We start from the raw sequence: 24,083 nt of genomic DNA on the forward strand, positions 1-24,083 counted from the left end.
ACCCTTTAACGCCGTCTACCAATCTGTGAAACTGATTTCGTGATTAATATTGTTCAATAAAAATATCAAAAAATATATTTATATAATAAATATCAAAATGATCCAAACAATTTTTTCTTCACAAATTTCATGTAAACCAACCCGCAATGCCATTTTCTGTATCTATTATCAGTGGTGATTGAAGAAATGATCTATGCGAAACTCCCCATTAAGTTACTTTTTGTTTTTTGATAAAAATCCCAACAAGTTATGGAAGAACTATGATTCATCAACTGGATCAATCTAAAAATTAATTATTACGTATTACTTTAAATTATTTAGTTTATCTCAGATTTTTTGTTTTGGTTTGTTTTTGTTCATCACTTGATTGATTGATTTTATTAAATTGCATAAATTCATGGTTTTTAGATTTGTAGACATAACTAATTCCTTTTGTTTTGGTTTGTTTCTGAGATCTGTATAAGAAACGGGGTTTACTTGTGTTATATCTTTTTATGCACAGAAATTTGTGAAGTCAACTCTTAAGATCTGGAAAATAGAGAGAAGATGAAGCCATCATCTTGATCTTTATTTCCGTTTTTGATTTTTCATTAATAAAAAAAAGTAATTACTTACGAGTGAATAAACACCGTTAACCATCGAACTAATATAGAAATGTGGCGTCCCTTAATAGGCCGGGACAGGGGGACAGGCAAATTCCCGGTACAGAGTAATCAACCCAACTCTCAAGCGCAACAACCAACAGCTCCCTATCAACCCAACCCATCTTCACCACCCCATTCACACTCACCCTCCATATCAGCCCAGCAAATCTTCTCCTCCCACTGATCACCCTCCAACATCAGCAGCATCTGGTCAGCCTCCGAGTTATCAACCCAACTCTCAAGCGCAACAACCAACAGCTCCATATCAGCCCAACAAATCTTCTCCTCCCACTGATCAGCCTCCCACTAAACATGACGCCCCTAAGGCTGGACCCCCACAAAAGCATGGAATATCAAAAGTGGGAGAAGTTCTGATTATTATTTTTGGGGTAATTACCGGTTTTGCCGGGGTAGTATCAGCTGTGCACAGGGCGCACCATTGGTACGTGGACTTTCGTATCCGAAGAAGATTGGGTCGGGTCGTTGCAGTACAACCCGTATAAGCTTGTGAAGGATCATGTCTATGTTGCATGCTATATAGTCTCTGTTGCATGCTATATTATACTATAACTCCAGTAGTACTTAATTTGAAGCATGTAATATATAATCTATGAATAATATTATGATGTGGCTGTTGAATTCTTTAAGGATTTAACATCTATTATCATCTTGATATTATTAATATTAATCTATTACTCCATAGCATCTTTCTTTTCTTTATCACAAATCAAAGATCCATATTTTTATTTCAAACTGAAACAGAGTAATGAGCATCAACATACCACTCTGATGTTATTAAGAGAGATCCGGCCATCTTTATTAGGTTCCAAGAGCTTAAACTGAATCCCAAGGCACACAAGCTCATCCTTTTTCAAAGTTTAACACTTAATTAGAGATGGTTATCGAATTCGAACCTCCAGATCCAGGTGATCAACTATGTGGATAATGGATCCTCCCCCTTCACATGATCGAACCAAATAACCACTAGGCAGCATCTCAGCTCTCACGAATTGGTTGGCAGCAGATGCATTTGGTCCAGCACCAGAACCAGATAGGGATCTCTCACAGACCTTGAGATATCAAAACCAAGCATTGAATATGCATTAGATGTTGATGTGAAGTACCAACAAAACAAATCTATTGTTTTGACAGGTTTTGCCACAATGAATAGCTTTTGAATCCAAATGTGACTTCCCTGATTAGTTTTGCCATAATAACTTCTGAACCAAACTGAAACCATGAGAGCTATTCAAAATCAATATTTAAGAGGCAATTTGTTGATTGGAAAGAAACAATATGCAAACTTTCCCAGCCATCAACGATAAATTACCAATTATTATTAATGCTGGTTTATCTAGAGAAATATAAACAATCGAAGAAAAACAGAACAGCCTACTGTGACACAAGAACTGGCAAAGTACACATACCACGAGACTACCATCTTCTAATGTCGTAGTATATCTCAATGTCCAAAAGTCGCGCGCAGGAGCTAATGTGGTGGGAGCATACATCTGAATGCAAATGTCAGGTAAGTGATTCTTGTTATACAATGGATTGATGATGCTTTAAAGGTTCCAAACTCATACAAAGAGTTCAAATTTGACATTGACCTTCCTCACCTGCATGTACACCAACTCAATTGTCCCGCCTTTTCCAACTGGAAACGAGGTGACGACTTCAAGGCTCCGGCAATCTCGGAACCAAGATGGACGATCTTTGAGAATTTCTGCAATCTGTCAATAAATGGAATACGGAAACGTTAATCATCAAGTTGCATCATATGACAAAATAAATCTAATTTGCAGCCAATTAATCAATAGAAGCACTAAATGACAGAACTCAACTAGTTTAATGCCAAAGATTACCTTCATAGGTTCTAAACTAACGAGACCACAGGCTCGTGCTGCCACTCCACTACAAGTGTGCGAAATAGCAACAATCCCAACCGAATCCGGACCAGGCTAGATGAACAGTAAAATAAGATCACAACAAACAGTAACAACATTACAAATGCAAATTTTGAGCTACAAACGCCTACATTGATGAATAAGGAAAACAAATCTGGCAATCAAAAACAAGAGGCAATTGGTGACAATAAACAACCTTCATCCCGGGTATCTGCACCCAATCAACAGCAGTTCCTGTAGCCTTTGGAAAAAACTCTGCCAAGGTCTCCTCGGCGACAGATAGGAGTCTGACAAAGAGGCAAACATAAAACATATATATCATTTATTTATTTTAAAAGAGAGAGAGAGAGAGGTTAGGGGTCATGATCACTGTTCGAAAACTTAGCCAGCGGGGTTATTTGCATCTCTTACAGTATGTTGTGGAGTCTCAACCACAGATTCACACCTTTCCTTATGCTTTTGCATCAAAGAATATGGAGGTGTGTTGTTCATAGAATCTTCTGTTCCAGAAGAGTCTGTATAGATACAAGCAGATGAAGTTGGCTTAGATATTGACCAGCAGATTGAATTAAAAGGCTGCTAGGTGTAATTGGACGAATCGGAGGTTGACAAGTCTGCAACTTGGGAAAGAAAAAAATGAGAGAGGCAGAAAGAAAGTAAAGATTTCCTAAAATACGAAAGACAAACCTATCACTGATTCCCGAGCGTTTAATTTTAACAAAGCTACATTTGACTGAAAGTATCACTGACTTCATATTACCTGCATACCAGTTTTGACCAAACTAACTAACTATCTGTTGCCTATCTGCTGAGCTCTTTGTGCTTATTCTACTTGCTTGACGCTCTCTGGAATTGGGGTCACATTAGATACCATCAACCCATCAGTGTCCTGAAACATTGAGGCTAAAATGTAAGAACCATTTTCTTCAAAGCACAAAAGTCAAATTCAATTCAACCATGAGTTTCTTAATTCTATGTTTGTCCTGTCTCCTCACAGTCCCAACCATTCAACCATTGTTTCTTATTTCTATGTTTTTGTCCTGTCTCAAATGTTGACCTCAGCAGAAATTGAACATTTCATAAAATCAAGGAAAAATAATTTACAAGAGCAAAGCATGCGAAGTACCACACGGAAAAGCTGAACTGTAATTGGTCAACGCTGGCCGTCTCGGTCAAAAACGCTCCCCAGATATTTTTAAGGGATACTTGACTATTTCTCATTTTATCTTCCCACAAAAAAAGAAAAAAAAAACGACAACTTTTTCTCATTTGCAAAATTTCATAGAAAAAATGCTGGATAAACGTGGTAAGCAGGATGCTTCATATCCACCACTAAAACGCGGAGAGTTCTTTGTTGCCATTTACAAGACACCCCACACTTCTTCATCTTTGGGTGCTGTTTTTTTCTTTGCTATTTGGTTGCTTGCAAGGCCAAAAGGAAAATTGTGCCAAATCATTGGTGACAGTACTCTAAATCTCGGCCCTCATCCTTGTCCACTCTGCGGTGGCACTATAATACCCACCAGTAAGGCCAGTTCCTACAGATATGGTAAACTCTCAAATTTGCCATTTTTGCATCCATCATGGAGCTGATAAACTGGCAAATTGACCTGGCTAAGTGGCAAGTCAGGTCAAGTTTCTACAGAGCGACCGCTCGGTGTAGCAAATATCAGAAGGTTTATTTTCCACCGCCAACGGTCTAGACTCGACCGCTTATATCATCTCATCTAACAGTCATCATTTCATCATCCAATAAATACAATATCAAATTTCATTTCAACTCACACCATTCCTTCAAACTCCATTCTTTCACTCCACAAATCCAACATGTCAGTTCGAGTTCTAGGTTGCAGATTTAGCATAGCTGAAGATGAATAATCGAACCTCAATAATCGAGTCGCATATTTCAGATATTTCAAGAAGAAACATTGAACCTCAATAATCGAGATGCAAATGAGTTGTGTCATCGCTTCAGAATAATCTGCAAGGATGTGAAGTTGTTTGTTGTTGCACTTACTGAAGGCTATCGAAACCGACAAAATGGCCAAAACGCATTTGATGTGGAGCAAACGTGTCGGCACGAATGGCGCAATAGAGTGAGAAAAGATATTCACTTCGATAGTTGTTATCTTATCTTGAGGGTGTTGCCCAAATATGATGAGTTTAGATTAACAACTCAAATATAATGCATCTTTCATTTGTATCAAATTTTAATTTTAAGATATTAATATAATAAAACTAGTGCATCTTTCATTAAGTTTAGAATTTTAATTTACATTAGAGCCTCTTTCATTCATCTAGATAATATATAAACTAGACATAACTTATAATAAATACTTTAAAAGTAAAAACTTGGGTCAATGTTCTTCATCTTGTTTATCTTTTTCATTTCACCAAACTTCCAATCAATACGCTCAGGAACGAAGTTTCCTTTATTTATCTTTTTCTTTGCCTTCAAATGTTTTTTTCCTTGAACTTTTCTTTGTCTTTACTTAGTTGGAGGTTTGATTTGGTTAATATCTAAAACTTGTAGACTTCTTTGGTTTTTACCTATTTCTTTATAACTTTTGCATATCTTACTAACAAAGGCTTCAACCACCACTCCGGAAAAACCAAGTTAAGTGCGTAGCCAAGTCAAGTTAGGATTCAAACTTTACCATTTTGAAAGATAAGATAGATAAAGATAGAATTTTTTGTGTAAAAAAATTGGTGTAATTTTTGTGTGTGAATGTCACATTTTTATGGCGGTGGAAAAAGAGCCGTTGGAGGTTTGTAATCAATCAAATGGTGGAGACTCGATCATTTAATATTTTTACCATAATAGCAGGGCCAGTTTACCAGGCCAGCTGGCATGGCAAATGGGTGGGTTTGCCACCACCATGGGAACTGGCCTAACCATGTAACATTGAAAATTATTAGGAAGCCAGTTAGAGCAAGTCTTATGATGGAAGAGTTCCATCTTCCATCTTCCACGCCACCTCAGCATTTGGAACCGTGGATGGAAGTGCAAGTGTAGTGGTGGAATAGTGAAAACGATATTCTTAATAGCGCTAAAAAAACGCTGTTAAGAATAGCGTTTTTTTCTCAGCCGTTAGATATCAACAACTCATCCTAAATTTACGGACAAAAAAAACTCTATTCTTAATAGTGTTTTCTTAGCGCTATTAAGAATGGTGTTTAACGCTATTCTTATTGGCGTTCAGATGGATTCCACGAAACGGTGGAACCTTGCTTGGATTTTCTGTGAAAAATCTCATCTTGAAAGCCATTAGACTTGACATTCCATGATTTTTCCACACTTAAAATAGGTTGGATTCCACAATAAGACTTGCTGTTAGGCTCACAATACACTTAATAGTGCCCAAAATTGAATTCAAGGACCCCCGGTCCCCAGTTAAGGAAATCGATGACCGGGAAAATGCTGATTCGAGTCGGATAACTCTTCAAAAAACCGAAACTGCCCTAAACATACTTACTAATTACATTTCTCCTTTATTAAAAAAAGACTTCAAAAACACAGACTTCTTCTGTCCTATTCAAACCCACAGCGTTGTTCTGTATTCATCCTCTTCCTCCTCTCGTGACCTCCCAGAGTCTTAACACCTAACACAGAGAAAGAGAGAGAGAGAGAGAGAATTTCAGAGATGAAGGGATTTAGGGCTAGAAAATTAGATCCAATCTACTTATTCCCAACTGAAGAACTGCCAGTTGCAGTTAATTACTTAAAGAATTTGCTTCCGTTTCTTACAGAAGGTTTATGTAATAAATGTAATAAACTTCTCTTAAATCGTGTAGATTTACTTGATCAAGGTAATTTCCTTCAATTTAAGTGTTTGTTGTTTGGATTTGGTTAGAGATTCTGATTTTACATCTATTTTGTGTTTTATTATTATCTGAGTATTTACTGTACATTTTTTGAGTTGAGTTAATTGGTATTAATTCACTGGGTTTTTATGATTTCTTAGTGAATTTTGGGGTTGCCCATGTTGGAATTATTAGTTAGAGATACAGTTATGTTTGATAAATGTGGATTTGGAATTATGAGAATAGGATTGGAAACAAAACCAGGAATATTGTTTGGTACACAGAAGGAAAGGGTTATATTCATACTGATTTTTTTTTTCGTGGTTGTTTCTTTTAATATTTTATTGCTTGGTATTGTAGAACTTTCCTACCAGGACCCCCAACCATTACAAGTACCAGATGTACATTGCTACGAATCGACATCATCTCCAGCAAATGAAGATATTGACAAATATGCCTATATTCCTGATGAGTGTTGCGGTAACAAGGATAATTCTGACACTCATTCTATTGGGAGTTGGAACAATGGAGAGAAGGGTGACTGTGGGTCTGACACTAATTCTATTGGGAGTTGGAAGAATGGAGAGAAGGGTGACTGTCATTCCAACACTCATTCTGCTGGGAACTGGAAAGACGGAGAGAAGGGTGAGTGTCATTCTGTTGGGAGTTGGAACAACGGAGAGAAGGGTGACTGTGATTCTGATACTCAGTCTATTGGGAGCTGGAAAGACGGAGAAAATGGTAGGTCGGAACCTTTCGTGTATAAAAGTGAATTGGAGGTGTCGACTACTAGTGAAGCTTCAAATGTACGTATGTCGTGGGCTGATATGGCACAAGAAAACACTAGGTTGGAACCTGTCGTGAATAAAAGTGAATTGGAGGTGTCGACTACTAGTGAAGCTCCAAATGTACGTAAGTCGTGGGCTGATATAGCACGAAAAAACGGTGGGTTGGAACCTGTCGTGTATAAAAGTGAATTGGAGGTGTCGACTACTAGTGAAGCTCCAAATGTACGTATGTCGTGGGCTGATATGGCACAAGAAGAAGAAGATGAGCTACAAGAATATGAAAACAGTCAGCAGCAAGAGTGTGATCCTGGAGGTGTAGGAAGTCAGGAGAAGAAGAAACCTGAGTTATCGAGGGAAACAAGGGAGTTTATTAGGTTCATGAATGTGCAGAGAAAGAAGGATTTCGTTTGCTTGGAGAGAATTAGGGGAAAGACCGTGAATGTACTCGAGGGGCTTGAACTGCACGCTGGTGTGTTCAGCGCTGCAGAGCAGAAGCGAATAGTTGATTTTGTGTTTGAACTTCAGGAAAAGGGAAGCAGAGGAGAGTTAAAAGGTGAGCTACATGTTATTTTTGTGTTCAAAATATCGAGTCTATTTTTCTGCAATTCTTCGCTTTAACTTTGAAATCAGTGCAAACTATTTCCTCATTTTTGTATTGTAGTCATATGGGTCTACCCTCCGGAACATTCAGGAACGATCTAATAGAAGCGTATGTATCTTTTTGCAGAGCGCACATATACTGCTCCCCAGAAGTGGATGCGTGGCAAGGGGCGGGTAACCATACAATTCGGTTGCTGTTATAACTATGCACCGGTAAACTTTATATCTCAAGGCTGAAATGTTCCTACTTGCTGTTTATTTTTATTTGGAATATTAATGGCCAATATCCATGCATATTAGGTACATAATATTTGATTGTGGTTATGGCATAATAATCGTAATTTATGCCTAGAAAGAAATCCATTTTGTCTTTCCCTTGATGTATTAGAACTAGCAACAGATAAAAACAACAGGCAACAGAAAGTATTTAAAGTATAATGAAAGTAAAGAATGACAAAGAAGGAAAGCTTACCTTTTATTTGCAATTCTATGACAGGATAGGAAAGGCAATCCCCCTGGAATACTTCGCAATGAACATGTCGATCCAATACCTAATCTTCTAAAGGTGATGATAAGGAGACTGGTGAAGTGGCATGTTCTTCCTGCATCTTGTGTACCTGATAGTTGTATAGTCAATATATATGATGAAGAGGACTGCATACCGCCGCATATCGATAACCACGATTTTGTCCGGCCATTTTGCACCGTTTCTTTTCTTAGCGAGTGTGATATAGTGTTTGGGTCAAACCTAAAGATCGTGGGACCTGGCGAGTTTAGTGGCTCAGCTGCAATTCCTCTTCCAGTGGGGTAAGTATGATCATCACATTAAATCTACAATTTTTTTTCTATTTATGTCATTCTTTGTCTCGCTCTAATTGTTTGGTGCATTTATATTTCTTTTGCACGTCCAAATATCGGTCAAAATTGTGATTAGAAGATTTTGTGAATTCAATTATTTCTAGCCACAGGATGTGTATGTGATGGGATCATACAGATCTCGTCCTTCAGATCCTTTCTGTGCTGATCTTAAAAGTGTCAGTGGAGAGAACCTTAGTTTGTTCCCCTCAGTTGAAGTACAGTGATGTTCATACATAAACATACTTATTAAGATCCCTTGATAGTGAAAGTTTCATTTTTTTTCTCTTTTCATATTAATCATTTTTAGCTCCTCTTTGGCTGATGTAAATGTTTATACTAATTATAGATCGTATATTTTCTGTTTAGCTCTGTGTTGGTCTTACAAGGAAATGGAGCCGATGTTGCTAAGCACTGTGTGCCAGCAGTTCCATGTAAAAGGTAATTGACAATCGATTGTCAAAAGTTATATGTTGATCCTAGTACTTGCCATGGCCCATGCCTTGTAATAACTTCATTATGTCCATATTCTGTTCCTTAGGATTTCTATCACCTTCCGTAAAATGGATGAAGGAAAATGTCCACTGGGTTTTGTTCCTGAGCCAGATCTACTGGGGATTCGACCACTGCCCTATGAATCTGATGAATCCAATGTGTTAAATATTCAAGTCAAATCACTTAGGGATGGGAGTAATAGTAATCTTTCTGAGAAGCGAGAGGGCATTCTTGGAAGAGTACCGTCAGATGATCTTGGCAGTCACTCGGAGCCACGTCAAACAACTCAAGGGACTCATTCAGATAATGGTGGTAGCCACGTAGAGCCTTGGCAAAGAGCTCGAGGGACCCTTTCAGATAATGGCAGCACTCACTCAGAGCCACGGCTAACAACTCGAGGGGCTCATTCAGAACCACGATTAGCAGCTCAAACAGCTCGGGGAACTTCTCAATCAGAGGCACAACAAACAACTGAAGGGGGTTCACATTCAGACCCCCAAGAACCATCTCAGAAGACTCATTCAGAGCCGCGACCGACATCCATAGGAACTCCTCAATCAGAACCTCGGCAAACACCTAGAAGGACTCCTTGGTCGCAGCAAACAAATGGGCCAAGGGCAGCCCACTCAGAACCACAAGTAACATCTCAGGAGACTCATTCAGAGCCACGACCGGCATCCTTAGGAACTCCTCAATCAGAACCTCGGCAAACACCTAGGAGGACTTCTTCGTCGCAGCAAACAAATAGGCCAAGGGAAGCCCATTCAGAACCGCAACAAACATCTCAGGAGACTCATTCAGAGCCACGACCAGCATCCATAGGAACTCCTACGCAAACACCTAGGAGGACTCCTTGGTCGCAGCAAACATATAATCCAAGGGAAGCCCATTCAAAACCTCAAGAAACATCTCAGGAGACTCATTCAGAGCCACGACCGGCATCCATAGGAACTCCTCAATCAGAGCCTCGGCAAACACCTAGGAGGACTCCTTGGTCGCAACAAACATATAGGCCAAGGGGAAGACGGAGTGTAGACAGGTGAATATGTGATAATGTTTTTGTGGGTTCCTTCCTTGGGTAGATAGAAATTCTATTCATATATATTCATCATTATGTTCCACATAAGAAAATGAAAGTAATGAATGTTTTAATACAAGGGACGGTTGTAACCTGTAATTCATTTGGCCCCTTCAGAAATATGCTTCCACTCTAAATTCTTTGTTCAATTTTGGTGTCGCGCTTTCTACTGGTGCTTTCTGTCTTTGGAAGGACAAGAGTCTACTAAATATTTATTTAAGAAGGTAAATGTTAGAACAAATCCGTTGTAGTCTAGGTGGTTAGGATACTCGTCTCTCACCCGAGATACCCGGGTTCAAGTCCCGGCAACGGAAATTTATTTTGTTGATTTTGTTTTTTAAAACTTCTAGTGAATCACATTTTTTTTTTTTTTTTTTTCTGTTGCGGGGGGCAAAATACCTGACCCCCAGATATAAACAAGAAAGTGAGAAAGCAAATAACATGTTCGATTCAAAATGAAAGCAACAAATAAAGCTTTCCAAGTTATCCAGCAAAAAAAAAAATGAGCATGCAGAGCTCGTCAAATGAAAATGTCTCATTTCTTCTTCTTACCACAAATGAGCTGATCAATGAACATGTCTAGAGCATCCCAAGAAGATCCACCTTCTTCCATGGCACTTCTAGCTTTTTCACCGAGCTTCTTCACATTCTCCCTAATTTCTTTGCCTTTCTGACCTTCTACATTCATCAACTCCTTCACTTTATTCGCAATACACTCGGAACTAAAAAACCCGCCAACGGAACCAGTATCTGTCACCACCTTAACACCAACACCATAATAGTCTTCAACCATTCTTGCATTCCAATACTGATCAGCTGTGATTGGAAATCCCAACAACGGTACGGACTCGCATATACTCTCCAACACAGAATTCCAACCACAATGACTCATAAACCCACTTACAGAATCATGTCTTAGTATTTCAACTTGATCAACCCATTGATTCTTCACCAACACTCCTCTTCCTTTGACTCTCTCTTCAAACTCGTTCATAAATTCATCTTCGAATGGATATCGCATAACCCACAAGAAATGTTCCCCGGAGTTCTCCAATCCGGTAGCTAATTCTCTGAACTGGTCGATTGTAATTTCTGCCAGAGACCCAAATGCGACATATAAAACAGATTTTTTCACATATAACATCTCATCAAGCCACTGAATCCAGGCAGGTTTTTCCTTGTTTTCAGAGTATGCATCTTTTGCTGCTGCAGCTAGGCAGAGTGGTCCAACTGACCAAACTTTTGGTGGTGAAGTTTCTCTGTTCAAGTAATCTTCGAATTGCGACTCGAGTGCATAGAAACTGTTGGCGATTATACCGTCACCGTTACTCGTTTCGCTGTAGATATCTGTAAATAAATCAGCCACTTCACCTGGTTGTGAATGAATTTCAGGTTCAAGATCATTCTTGGTGAGCCGGACGTTGGGAAAATTTGGAGCAAGACTAAAGAGCTCGTCGTCAGAATCGACTGGAAATTCTTGGATAGCAAGGATATCGTAAATTGCAACGGTGAAGTTACTGCATCCACTGAATTCATATCTGGGTATATTTAACTTGGAGGCGGATTCAAGACTCCATGGAAAGAATACATCGGAAATTATACAACCGACATCCGGTTGAAGGCTCTCAAGAATTTTATCAAATTCTGGTTGAAGGAGTTTGGTTAGGCTAGCAAAAGAGAAAAAGAGAGAAAATGATGGTAATTTATCTGCACTTTCGACTCCTTGAGGGATTTCAGGATGTGTGATTTCTGGGAATGTTAAGTCAACCACTGAAGCTTTTGTATCGGATAAAGATTGACGGATGAATGCTGAATTTGGCTTAGTTGTGAAGATGGTGACTGTGATGTTATTGTTGCGGTGAAGGCAAAGGGGACGAGCTAGATTTACAAGTGGAATTGTATGACCTTTTTGTTGGATTAACTTCAACATCAAGGCTAAGATAGCCTCTAACATGTTTGGTTAGAAAAAGGAAAGCCTAGCATGTATTCCTAAAGGGAATTAGGTTCCAACTAGTTCTAAGAATAGGAAATACATGTAGTAAAGGACAAGATTAGGAAATTGATATAATCCTAAGGGAATTAGAAGTCATCTAGTTTTAAGAAAAGGAAAGACATGTAATAAGATAATAGGATTAGGAAAAGGAATTCATAGTTCTATATATATATGATCACCAAAGTTGTGGTTGATCATAAGAGCAAGATTAGAGCTTGTGTTTAGTTTTGAGAGATTTTCTAAACATCAATAAAGAGAGTTGTCTTTATATAAGCTAAGTTTCATCTTGCAGTTGCCATTAATTGGTATCAGAGCTTGTTTCTGAGCCATGGAAAACGAAACCACCATTGTGGGTGCAAAGCAGTTCACGCCACCATCAATACAAGTCCCAATCCTCAACGCCACAAACTACACAGTATGGGCCATGAGAATGAAGGTACTGATGAAAATCTACAAGGTGTGGGATACAATTGAACCAGGAACAGATGATGCAGATAAGAACAACATCGCTATAGGATTACTCTTTCAAGCAATACCAGAATGTCTTGTTCTACAAGTTGGTGAACAGGAAACTTCAAAGAAAATTTGGGATGCAATAAAGGCACGTAATCTCGGAGCTGATCGAGTTAAAGAAGCCCGTCTGCAAACCTTAATGTCTGAATTTGAAAGAGTGAAGATGAAAGACACTGATACTATTGATAGCTTTGATGGAAAGCTATCAGAGATATCCTCAAAAGCTGCGTCACTTGGACAATCCATTGATGAAGATAAACTGGTAAACAAGTTTCTCAATAGTTTACCAAGATCCAAGTATATTCATATCATAGCTTCTCTCGAACAAGTCTTAGATTTAAAGAAGACTAGCTATGAAGATATAATTGGAAGATTGAAAGCATATGAAGAGAGAATCCTTGATGAAGAAAACAATGGAGAAACTCAAGGAAAAATCTTGTACACAAACTCTTACCAACAAAACTTTGCGACAAGAGGAAGAGGTCGTGGAAGAGGTGGTAGAGTAAACAGAGGCCGAGGAAGGGGAGGAAGGTTTAACTCACAAGATAGAACAACAAGTCAGAATGATCAAAACCAAGGGAAAGAAAAGAAGGATAGATCAAATATTATTTGTTCCAGATGTGATAAACCAGGACACTTCTCCTCTGTATATCCTGAAAGAATACAAAAGATGGAAGAAGCAAATAAGAATGAAACAAGGGAAGCAGATACAGCTCTTTTCATGCACAAAGTTGTATTCTTAAACGAAGGGAAACTAATACCAAAGAACTACGAATCAAAGGATGGAGAAGAAGGAATCTGGTATTTAGATAACGGAGCCAGCAACCACATGACTGGTAAGAAACATTATTTCTCTGAACTCAACGAGAAAATCAAAGGACAAGTGAAGTTTGGGGATGGATCTTCTGTAGAAATTGAAGGGAAAGGATCAATTTTATTTCAGAGCAAGACCGGAGAACAGAAGCTTGTCACAAACATCTACTTCATCCCAAACTTAGAAAGCAACATTCTAAGGTTAGGACAAGCTACAAAAGTTGGATGTGATGTTAGAATACGACAAGATTATCTAACAGTTCATGACCCAAGTGGAAGACTTTTAGTTAGAGTCTCACGCTCACAGAATAGACTCTACAAGATAAGTCTCATGATTGGAAGGCCATTGTGTCTGAATATGAGACTGGAAGATCAGACATGGAAATGGCATGCAAGATTAGGACACATAAACTTTAGAACTCTAAAGGCAATGTCTCAGAACAAGATGGTTCGAGGGCTACCACAGATAAACGATGAATCAAGGATCTGTGAATCATGTTTAGTTGGGAAACAAACGCGTCAAGGTTTTCCAAAAGCAACAACATTCAGAGCCTCAAATCCATTAGAGCTTCTTCATGCTGATTTATGTGGTCCTATTACACCACAAACCCTTGCAAATAACAAATACATATTTGTTATTATAGATGACTTCTCAAGATATATGTGGTCTATTCTTATGAAAGAAAAGAGTGAAGCATTTGACAGATTCAAAGCTTTCAGAAATCTGATAGAAAAAGAGTTAAAAGAGGAGGTCAAAATGCTTAGAACTGATAGAGGAGCAGAGTTCACTTCCTTAGAGTTCAACAAGTTCTGTGAGTCAAATGGAATCAAAAGGCAACTCACAACACCATATACACCACAACAAAACGGAGTGGTGGAGAGGAGAAACAGGACTCTAATGGAGATGACAAGAAGTTCTTTAAAGGCTATGCAGGTACCTAATTATCTATGGGGAGAAGCTGTACGACACTCCACATACATAATAAACAGGATACCTACGGAAGCTCTGAAAGACATGACTCCATATGAAAGTTTGCAAAAGAGAAAAACAAACATAGATCATTTAAGAGTGTTTGGTTGCAAAGCATACACAAAAGTTGATTCTGCAATTCTTAAGAAACTGGATGATCGATCTCAGACTCTTGTGCATCTAGGAATTGAGCCTGGATCCAAAGCTTACAGATTATTCAATCAAACAACGAAAAGAGTAATAGTGAGTCGAGATGTGGTATTCGATGAAATAACTCAACCCATTCCACTGCGAAAATCAACAAGACATATACAAAAGCCACAGTATCTGGAGGATTATGTTCTTCAAGCTGCAGAAGAATGTGAGATTATGCTACTTTCTGTTAATGATGAACCAAGGAATTTTCAGGAAGCAAAGGTCTCGAATAAATGGACACAAGCATGTAGAGAAGAAATTATTTCAATCAACAGAAACAAGACTTGGTTTCTAGTTGATAAGCCAGGTGGGGTAAAAGTGATTGGCCTCAAGTGGATCTTCAAGGTTAAAAGAAATGCTGATGGAACTATTAACAAATATAAGGCAAGACTTGTAGCTAAGAGATACGTTCAAGAATCAGGCATAGACTTTGATGAAGTTTTCGCACCAGTTGTTAGACTAGAGACAATTCGTCTCTTAATAACAGAAGCAGCCAAACAATCAATATGGCTTCAAGAACTGTTGGGTGAAATCAAAGGAAGAGAACCTGAAAAAGTTCTCATCAAGATTGATAATAAGTTTGCAATTGCACTCACCAAAAATCCAGTGTTTCATAGGAAGACGAAACACATTCACAAAAGGTATCATTTCATAAGAGAATGTATCGAGAAGGAGATCATCAACGTTGAACACATACCAGGAACTGAGCAGAAAGCAGATATACTGACAAAGGCACTAGCTCGGATCAAGTTTGAAGAAATGAGAAAACTGATTGGAGTACAAGACATGTCACAAGTGCAGTTGAAGCTTAAGGGGGAGAATGTTGGATTAACTTCAACATTGAGGCTAAGATAGTATCTAACATGTTTGGTTAGAATAAGGAAAGCCTAGCATGTATTCCTAAAGGGAATTAGGTTCCAACTAGTTCCAAGAATAGGAAATACATGTAGTAAAGGACAAGATTAGGAAATTGATGTAATCCTAAGGGAATTAGAAGTCATCTAGTTCTAAGAAAAGGAAAGACATGTAATAAGGTAATAGGACTAGGAAAAGGAATTCATAGTTCTATATATATGATCACCAAAGTTGTGGTTGATCATAAGAGCAAGATTAGAGCTTGTGTTTAGTTTTGAGAGATTTTCTAAACATCAATAAAGAGAGTTGTCTTTATATAAGCTAAGTTTCATCTTGTAGTTGCCATTACTTTTGCCATGAACGGGAATAGAACCACATGAAACGTTTCTGAAGAAGAAGAACTAGACATTTTTGTAAAATGTACGTCTGGCCTGTAACCTCTGTTTCTCTCATCCGTTTTTATATTTTGGCGTCAATGCATTAAGAGACAATCGCCGTGAACGACGTTGAATCCAGCCGGAATATTTAATTTGGATGTCTAAAGTCCAAACAGTATGAGCTCCCCACGTTGGATCCAGATGAGATTTCTAATTTTTAATGCATTATATGATGTTCCGCATGAAAATATAATAATAATGAAGTGATTCGTCTGGGTTTATCCTAAGGTCTGTGCATTAATTCTATTTCTAGTTGAAGACTTTAATGAGATAAGATTTAGCCATGAGTTATTTTGTGGTGGTGATACGGGTACATTCAACAAGTCATTGCCGACCATGAACTAACTGACAGATGGTGCCGCTTAAACTTGGAATGACCCATCAAATGCAAAGTACAAGTAAAATTGACAGATTTTTAAGTTTTGCTGATTGGGAGGCTCATTTTGCCGTCACTTAATTAGCTTTAGCAAGACCCTGTTATCTGTCCAATTGACTTGTTATGTGAAGGTGTTCCAGGAGGACCTAATGCTTTTCGATTTGGTGTATATTGGCTTACCCGTCATTTGTTCTTTTCACTTAACTTTTCTTTTCCGGGCAGGCTGGATTCATGTCTAGCAAGAAATTGCATAGTTTGAATTTGAAACCGAAAGCTTCGAGTAAGGATGACTTAGGTTAAGCGGATAGACAACTAGAGGATTTGTTGAAGAGGATTCAAACAATGGCCTCACTCCTTAGTATAACATAGTTTCAAGATTTTTTTTTTTTTTTTGAAAGATGGAATTTATTCATTAGAGCAAGGCCTATAAGATAGAGTGTTTTAGCACTCTATCCCTTTCAGAATGAATGAGAGTCTATGTGATAGACTGTTTTTTCTACCATGGGATAGAGAACATCACACACTATACGGCTCGTTAAGTGTCGTCTAAAAAAATTTGAATTTTTAATATATGAAAATCGGAAGTTTAAAATGAGCGGGAGTGTATTTGGAAGGTTTAATAACTGAAAGCTTTTTAAACGGCTGATATTAGCCGTTTATAATCCAGTTTCTTCTCAAACGGCATTTTTTCAGCCGTATATGTTTCATTTTCCTTTAAAAACGGGATACCAAGAGCCGTATGTGTTCCTTTGTATCAAACGACAAATGATTAGCCGTGTAGGGAATACTTTCATGCACTCGTCCGATTGAAAGAGTGTGATAGGGAACATTTCCCTCTATCCAGTATGACCTAATTTGATCAACTCTTCCATTTTTAAAGAGACTCTCACCCCCCATAGCCTTGCTCTTAAGAAATAGAACTTACATATTTGGAATATCATAAAGGGTCTTATCTTCTAAGAGCCTAAGAGGTAAAGACTGTAGTCGGGTGATATATGCTTTCTGGTTAAAGGCTTTTATCCATTTTTCCACGCTCAATTTACATAACTTATGTAGAAAGATGTTGGACAACGTGATTAGGAGCTTCTCAAGATTTTTGGTGATATGAGACTGTCTGGTTGTATGACACACCCGGCTTGTTCTTGATTCAGATCTCAGCTACTTATTGGAGATGCAGTAATACAATCTACATTTAGAATGGTAGAAGGCGAAGGATAATGCTATTAGCGCTTCTTGAAAGACTACCCACAAGAGCATCCCGGAGCGCAACAGTTCCAAGACTTTGTCATCCTTAGTTGGTAATCGAAGTACCCGCCGGAGATAACCAACCCCAATTTCCTCGCAGTCCTAGTTGATAAACTAAGTACCCTTCGGAGGAAGTCTTCGTGAAGAGAGGGTTCACTTGGTACTGAAGCTGAGGATGGTATATGTACAAGTTGTTGTGGAAGCAAGCTGATGCAGAATCGTTTCCGGAGTCGAAAGGATCTCAAACCTACAGAGTGACTCTCTATCTGACCAATTTTAATATCATCACCTAAAACTAGATTTTCATAGTAATTGGTACACATAATCGCAGACATGTTTACAGACATAGTAACTAAGACAAACACACACACGACACAACTAAACGAGTTAAAGCTCTCCCATTTCATGACAAACTTTGGGAAGAATATTGTCAGATCTCTTTTCCGCCTTATCCAACTGACAGTAGACAACTTTTGTCCCTTCTATTATTACACCACTTGTTTTTACCTTTGTGCGGACTTTTCCGACTTATTTTCTATTATATCCCCGATTCCTCTCAGCATTGAACCATGGCTTGAATCAGTATCGGATCGAGTTGATGCAAAGTTGATAAAGCGACATATTCTGATAATGTTTTCGTTAATAATTTTTCAATAAGAATCACGGACGCAAGTATGCATTGGTGATGTTGCTGTCTAGTCGTTGAGGATTATTGCGGTTAAACAAAATCGAAGCGGAATCATTAAACTCACTGAGTTGTCGATTGTAGTTTCATCAGGATATTGTCTTATGCATTTTCCTATGGATAAGTTAATTTGGAGTGAACTGATGAGTTTTTCCTTTGATTAGGGGGGGGGGGGGGGGGGGGGGGGGGGGGGGGGGGGGGGGGGGGGGGGGCGTTTATTTTTCTGTCGCAGTTGAAGATAGCTGAAAAGACGAGGGTACCCAAATACACCACAATCTTTTATTTTGATCACAACCTATACAAACCCCACTGTGTATAAACCTCTTGGAGATACAATCACTCAAGGAATATTTCAACACAGTGTCCACTTGAAATAGGGTTAGTCCGGACTGGCCTAACAATGTGAGAATGTCAAAGTCAAGTGGAGAAATCCAATACACTTTGTGTGATAGTACATGGATATGAAATCGAGACAATACAACAAAAAAGTGTTCACTTGATAATAGTAAAACCTTATAAGATAAATATTAAGTGCCTAGTTAACGTACAAGTGTATTTACTTTAATTATAATATAAAAACAATTATAATGCGGAAATAAAGTAAAGCACACACAGCAGAATTTTGTTAACGAGGAAACCACAAATGCAGAAAAACCCCGGGACCTAGTCCAGTTTTGAATACTCAATGAATTAAGACGCTACAAAAACTAAACCTGCAACTTCATGTAGACACTACTAAGTAAACTTAAATCCTAGTTACTCAGCTTCAGCAATATTCTTGATTTGATAATATCTAGCAGAACCGAAGTTCTCTATAGATATTTGTTTTGACAATATCTAGCAGAACCGAAGTTCTCAATAGATATTTGATATTAGATATCGTAGCAGAACATGCGTTCTCTTTAGGACTTAAATCTAATCTATCTTCTTAATGGTTCAATCTTTCAAGACAAGATTCCTTTGGATCGTATTCCAAACAGTAAAGGATAAACTGTTTGGTAACAAAACTCACTGTTTAATCACAATACCGAAATATATAAGCGTATTTAAGGATCTTCAATTTTAAAACCTGTTACCAGATCCGAAGTTCCTCTATTACAAGATCAAACAAGACAATGATTACCGAAATAATCAGTCTTGATTACAAGGTTTATGATAGAATCACAAACTGCTTGTTGATCTTAAAAAGGGTTATGTTTATTAAAAATAAACAACCTCTTTGATCCCCGAAAATCAAGTCACAGAAAGTTACACCAAAAAATCAAAACACAAGAATAAAAGTTTTCAAATCTTCAAAGTCTTCAATCTTCGATTTAATCTTCAAAGTAACAACCTGCAAAAACAAACTTGATTCCTTATTGATTTGTCGCACAGAATGGAGTCTGTTAACAATGGAAAATCAATGAATCTATCTTACGGATCTAGAAAGACTTAGATCCGTAGAAACGTTGATCCTTGATCTAGTTTGAGTGAGCCTTATATCAGAAGAGAAGGTTCTCAAGAATAAACAAACTAGGTTCAATCAAAGATTCAACAACCGTTAGTCAAACAAGTCAATAATCGAAAACTGAAATAACAATGCAATCTTCTAGTTTCCCATCAACGGTACACGCTAGAGCTTCTCAATCCCAAAGAAGACTTTAAACTGAGCGACCGTAAGAGATTTCGCCTAATTAGGTTACTCTCCTCTCCGAATAGGCGGCTACACTTATAAACTTATAATTTCCGATGATCCATTCGATAATCAAGAGACTATCGACAGGAGAATAATTTTAAGATGAAACAACAAATAAATATACCTGCTACAATCCTAATCGGGCCTGCCATGTCAGAATGACTTCCCTTGGTATAGAAATCCACCAGACACTTTATTAAGAGAGTTTTACCGACCTAAGACAGAAATACAACAGAAATTTGTATTCAATAATCGGAAATCGGAAATATATGTATAAATAAGCCTATACATATACATCTATAAATCAACAGTCATATGTGCATAGATAAGCCTATTACATTGATAAATTCAACAAAAATAGGAAGGAAACAGAAGTTATAAATAAACCCTAATTAAAGTACAACTAATCACCTTGGGAGGGCCGTGAACAACTATAACATATGGGGGTCGTTCTTCTTCAGTGGTATGATCAATATCCATAAAATCTGGATGTGGATCGCTCTGGTGATGATCAGCACAACACAACTGAGAAAGTTTGCTGTCACGAAGGATTAGTTTGCTAGAGATGCAAACTTAGGTACTTATAGATCAAGGAAGTTTGGCCACCAAGGAATTTCCAAAACCGAAAATATTCTCAAGATATGCAATAAATAGCAAAATTCGGTTTTCATAAGATGCTCAAATCTTAATGTTGACATTATTCACATATCCATATTAACCAAATATATTTTCGGTATCTCTAATATTTCTAGAATAATAGAAAATTCTAAAATCTATTTTTGGATAAATTTTTGTGTTAAAAACACAAAACCTGCTCAGATTGGGTTGAGATTTCTTGAGGCCGATTTCACATGTTCATAGGAGCGGTTCCCACTTGTTTCACATGTGCATAGGATCGGTTCCCCCTTATTTATGGTATAAACTTGTATTCGGTTGCACATGTCCATAGGATCGGTTCCCCTTTGCCTAAAAACGTGTTGCACATGTTCATACCATCTCAGGTGATTACTTAAGATCGGTTTCACTAATAAAAGTCATACCAATACATAAGTCAGGTCTTTGTGAATAGTTTTACCAAGAACACAACCAAGTCATTAATGGTTATACTAATCAGACATATTGGTTGTTCACAAGATATGCAATAAATAACAATACCAATAACGCCTGACGATTTTCTTTTCGATTCACAAACCAAGTTCATGAATTTACTTCCTTAGAACACATGTAAAATATTGTTCCCTAGGATGAAATCCTCACTTTTAACCATATACATAGTCATAATAGCATCCAAAAGATTACGTCGATGTCATATGTACGAAGTTCTAAAGATAAACATTATACTTCGTGATTCAATAAATTCCTTAGCACTTTGATCATAATAGTATAACTTTGCATGTTATGTTTTCAATCTAAAATAATTTAAAGACACAAGATAGATATGGAACAAGTCAAGTCATAGTTACTAACCTCAAGCTGAAGGATGATGTCTTTGTTGTCTTCAATCCATCTTCAGATCTTTGTGACTAACTGGAGCATAGAACTTCTATCATTTCTAGTCTAACCTATCAAAGTTGATTGTAGTTTACATAGTAGCGACTCGAGTTTTGGAACTAAATATGACAACCAATCTTGACATACCAACGCTTGGTGGGTTCAACCGAGCAGTGCTCTAACCCTCCCCCTTTGTCAATTTAGTGACAAAACTCTATTACATATGGAGATAAACGAATTACAAAAAATAACTCATACTAATCTTCATACGCTAAATTCACATTTCAACAACACAAAAACCTAGAGATATTCAAACGATAAATGTCGTTGTTGACATTATAATAACAATGCTATACTACTCCCCCTAAAGGTAAGATATGTAGATTTTTAATCCACACGTCTTTGTTATACCACGTAATATGATATGTTACTCCCCCTTAGTCTGTGCTTTCACTCTTTCGTTTAGATAAACGTTCACGCACCAATGTTCTTTTCCTTAGCGATTCCAATTAATATAAAATCAATGCCAGTATCACTTGTTTACTCCATATATTTCTCCCACTTTTTGTCACAAAATGACAAAGAAACGAAAAAATAAAAGACAACACGAAAAGAATCTTACAAATCTCAAAATAGACTTGCAACCTGTAGAGTTAGGCACGAGGGTTCCACACATCATGTTCTGATAACCAATATCAAAACCGAAACTACAACTGGTTTTATTTTGATATGTTACCAAGGAAACAATTGTCCGAAACAATTTTTCCAATTTAGTTTAGTAAAACAAAAATCAACTAAGCACCTTAGTCTCTTTGCTAAACCGATTGTTCAAAAACAACCTCTTAATTCGACAAGATCAAAATAAAGATAACTCTATTTTTTTCATCAGGTTCTAATTATCCATAAACTTAGACCTTTCGGTTTTAAACAAGACAAGTACTAGGTTAGTTAACTAGCATTTCTTGTTAAGGCATTCGATTAGATTTGAATAACCAAAACCTCAATTCGATAAGTCAAACTAAGATCAAAATTAACTTAGTTTTTCTTATCCAGAATTGAATTGGACTAAACAACTCATCCCATAATCCTTTTATTTTGTTAAGCCATATATAATTCATACAAACCAAATAAATCAACTTGCATAATCATTCACTTCAACCGGAAGAAATTGAAACAACATAGACATTAAAAGCACCGCAATTGCACCGAAATTTTGTAAGCCTAAAGAAGTGATACCACACAATAAAGCAAGATAACAACAGTTTTTCTTAACCGGAACCAATTCAATCACACATAAATATCCATTCACAAAAATGGGATAAACATCAATTGAACTGAAAATTTGTTAAGAAAAAGCAAAATATATGCAATAAAATCATGTTTTTCTTAAACAAGAAAATGATTAACTAACAAATTTGTTACCTCAAATTTCGCATCCTCTTTTCCTCATTGTTTTTCTCATCCTTTAGCAAAGATATAAGAACAGCAAAAGCAACCTTTACCAGAGACAGTTTGAAATGGTTTTAACTATTACGTGCCAATAGTAATAAGCTAACACCAAAGACTCATATGTATACTATATACACAACTTATGAGAAATAAATTGATAATAGTATAATCGTGATTCACATATGGGATTAATTGTCATCATCCTTTTATGATTATTTGATTCAGCAACCCAAAAAGTTAGATTCGCTAAATCAAAAGTCACAAAATCATAAAAAGGTAACCGATTATGAGACCTATCTCATATAACGATGACAACACGGAGATATATTCATTTGATCAAGAACGTTTAACACAATATTCTGAATGTCATGAGTATTGAAACTTATCATTCGAGTATCATTATTGTGACTATCTTTTGATACCTTCCTGGTTGTCTTTAGAGAAGACTTTGGACTCCATTTAGAAATGGGTTTTACAGGAGCAGCTTTGTTCTTCCGATTATTCTTTCTGAAATCCAGGATGAATCTCTTGAGGAAACATTAGGGTAACTAAAATGTTGAAAACTCTGAGAGTTAGCCTTTCTCCAATTTGGAACATCTGATCTGGTTTTTACAAAATTATCTCTCCTTTTATTGTTTCAGCGATTCTGAGAAAACTTTGTAGAACCCTTATAAGCAAACTTAACCAAAACCCTAATTTTCGCAACACAAATTATGCCACTTCGGCCCCACAATATGCCACGAGCCGTGTGGGGCCCAGGAAGCCCTAGAAATGGCGCCATATCAAAGCCACCCACGGCAATCCTTACTCCTGTGGTCGTTTCCATACTACGACCTTGCCATAGTTCCTCCGGCATAGCTATGGCACCGTTTCAACAGAAAAGTGTCTCCATGTCGCGCCTGCATGCCACACACACCAATTAGGGTTTAGACATGCCAAACCCTAATTTAGGCAAAGTTGCTACGCCAACCAAGCCAAGTAACGTTTACCAGAGCATTGGGATTGATGTGGAAACATGGCCAATGTTACCACGCCACATTTGGGTCTAACACCGATGTTCCAAAGTCTAGCATCCATGGTTACACCAGGCGCTACTTCGTGCCACTGGCATATGCTAACTATGCCAGCCACGCCACCATGCCACAGTCATGTCGCACGTGCTAAATAGAGTTGTGATACGCCAAACCCTAATTTAGCTAAAAGTTGCCATGCCAA

At 37.6% G+C, this 24,083-nt stretch overlaps 3 protein-coding genes, 1 long non-coding RNA gene and 1 other non-coding gene across 5 annotated transcripts; 2 read left to right on the forward strand and 3 right to left on the reverse strand.

Annotated features, from left to right (window-relative positions):
• Nucleotides 1–752: 752 nt before the first annotated feature.
• Nucleotides 753–3,566, reverse strand: LOC113329352 (homeobox-leucine zipper protein REVOLUTA-like). Its single transcript, XM_026576269.1, has 10 exons — nucleotides 3,547–3,566; nucleotides 3,339–3,397; nucleotides 2,997–3,066; nucleotides 2,748–2,838; nucleotides 2,510–2,605; nucleotides 2,264–2,377; nucleotides 2,072–2,155; nucleotides 1,559–1,714; nucleotides 1,427–1,510; nucleotides 753–950 (listed from the first exon to the last, which is right to left on the reverse strand). Exons 1-10 carry the CDS (start codon nucleotides 3,564–3,566, stop codon nucleotides 753–755), a joined length of 972 nt encoding a protein of 323 aa, XP_026432054.1.
• A 2,526-nt stretch (nucleotides 3,567–6,092) lies between these two features.
• LOC113290138 lies at nucleotides 6,093–10,287 on the forward strand. Its single transcript, XM_026539674.1, has 6 exons — nucleotides 6,093–6,361; nucleotides 6,716–7,696; nucleotides 7,871–7,956; nucleotides 8,240–8,550; nucleotides 8,968–9,039; nucleotides 9,140–10,287. The coding sequence occupies exons 1-6, from the start codon at nucleotides 6,196–6,198 to the stop codon at nucleotides 10,134–10,136; spliced, it is 2,613 nt and encodes an 870-aa protein (XP_026395459.1). The 5' UTR covers nucleotides 6,093–6,195; the 3' UTR covers nucleotides 10,137–10,287.
• Nucleotides 10,288–10,412: 125 nt separating this feature from the next.
• On the forward strand, nucleotides 10,413–10,485 carry TRNAE-CUC. Its single transcript has one exon. It is a non-coding gene; the product is annotated as a tRNA-Glu (tRNA).
• Nucleotides 10,486–10,706: 221 nt separating this feature from the next.
• On the reverse strand, nucleotides 10,707–12,125 carry LOC113329450 (UDP-glycosyltransferase 90A1-like). Its single transcript, XM_026576352.1, has one exon. It carries the CDS (start codon nucleotides 12,123–12,125, stop codon nucleotides 10,707–10,709), a length of 1,419 nt encoding a protein of 472 aa, XP_026432137.1.
• Nucleotides 12,126–20,051: 7,926 nt separating this feature from the next.
• Nucleotides 20,052–20,448, reverse strand: LOC113330114. Its single transcript, XR_003350088.1, has 2 exons — nucleotides 20,340–20,448; nucleotides 20,052–20,143 (listed from the first exon to the last, which is right to left on the reverse strand). It is a non-coding gene; the product is annotated as an uncharacterized LOC113330114 (long non-coding RNA).
• Nucleotides 20,449–24,083: the final 3,635 nt, after the last annotated feature.

Source organism: Papaver somniferum, chromosome 1, assembly GCF_003573695.1.
Source record: "Papaver somniferum cultivar HN1 chromosome 1, ASM357369v1, whole genome shotgun sequence".
In the NCBI taxonomy this organism is placed as follows: Eukaryota; Viridiplantae; Streptophyta; class Magnoliopsida; order Ranunculales; family Papaveraceae; genus Papaver; species Papaver somniferum.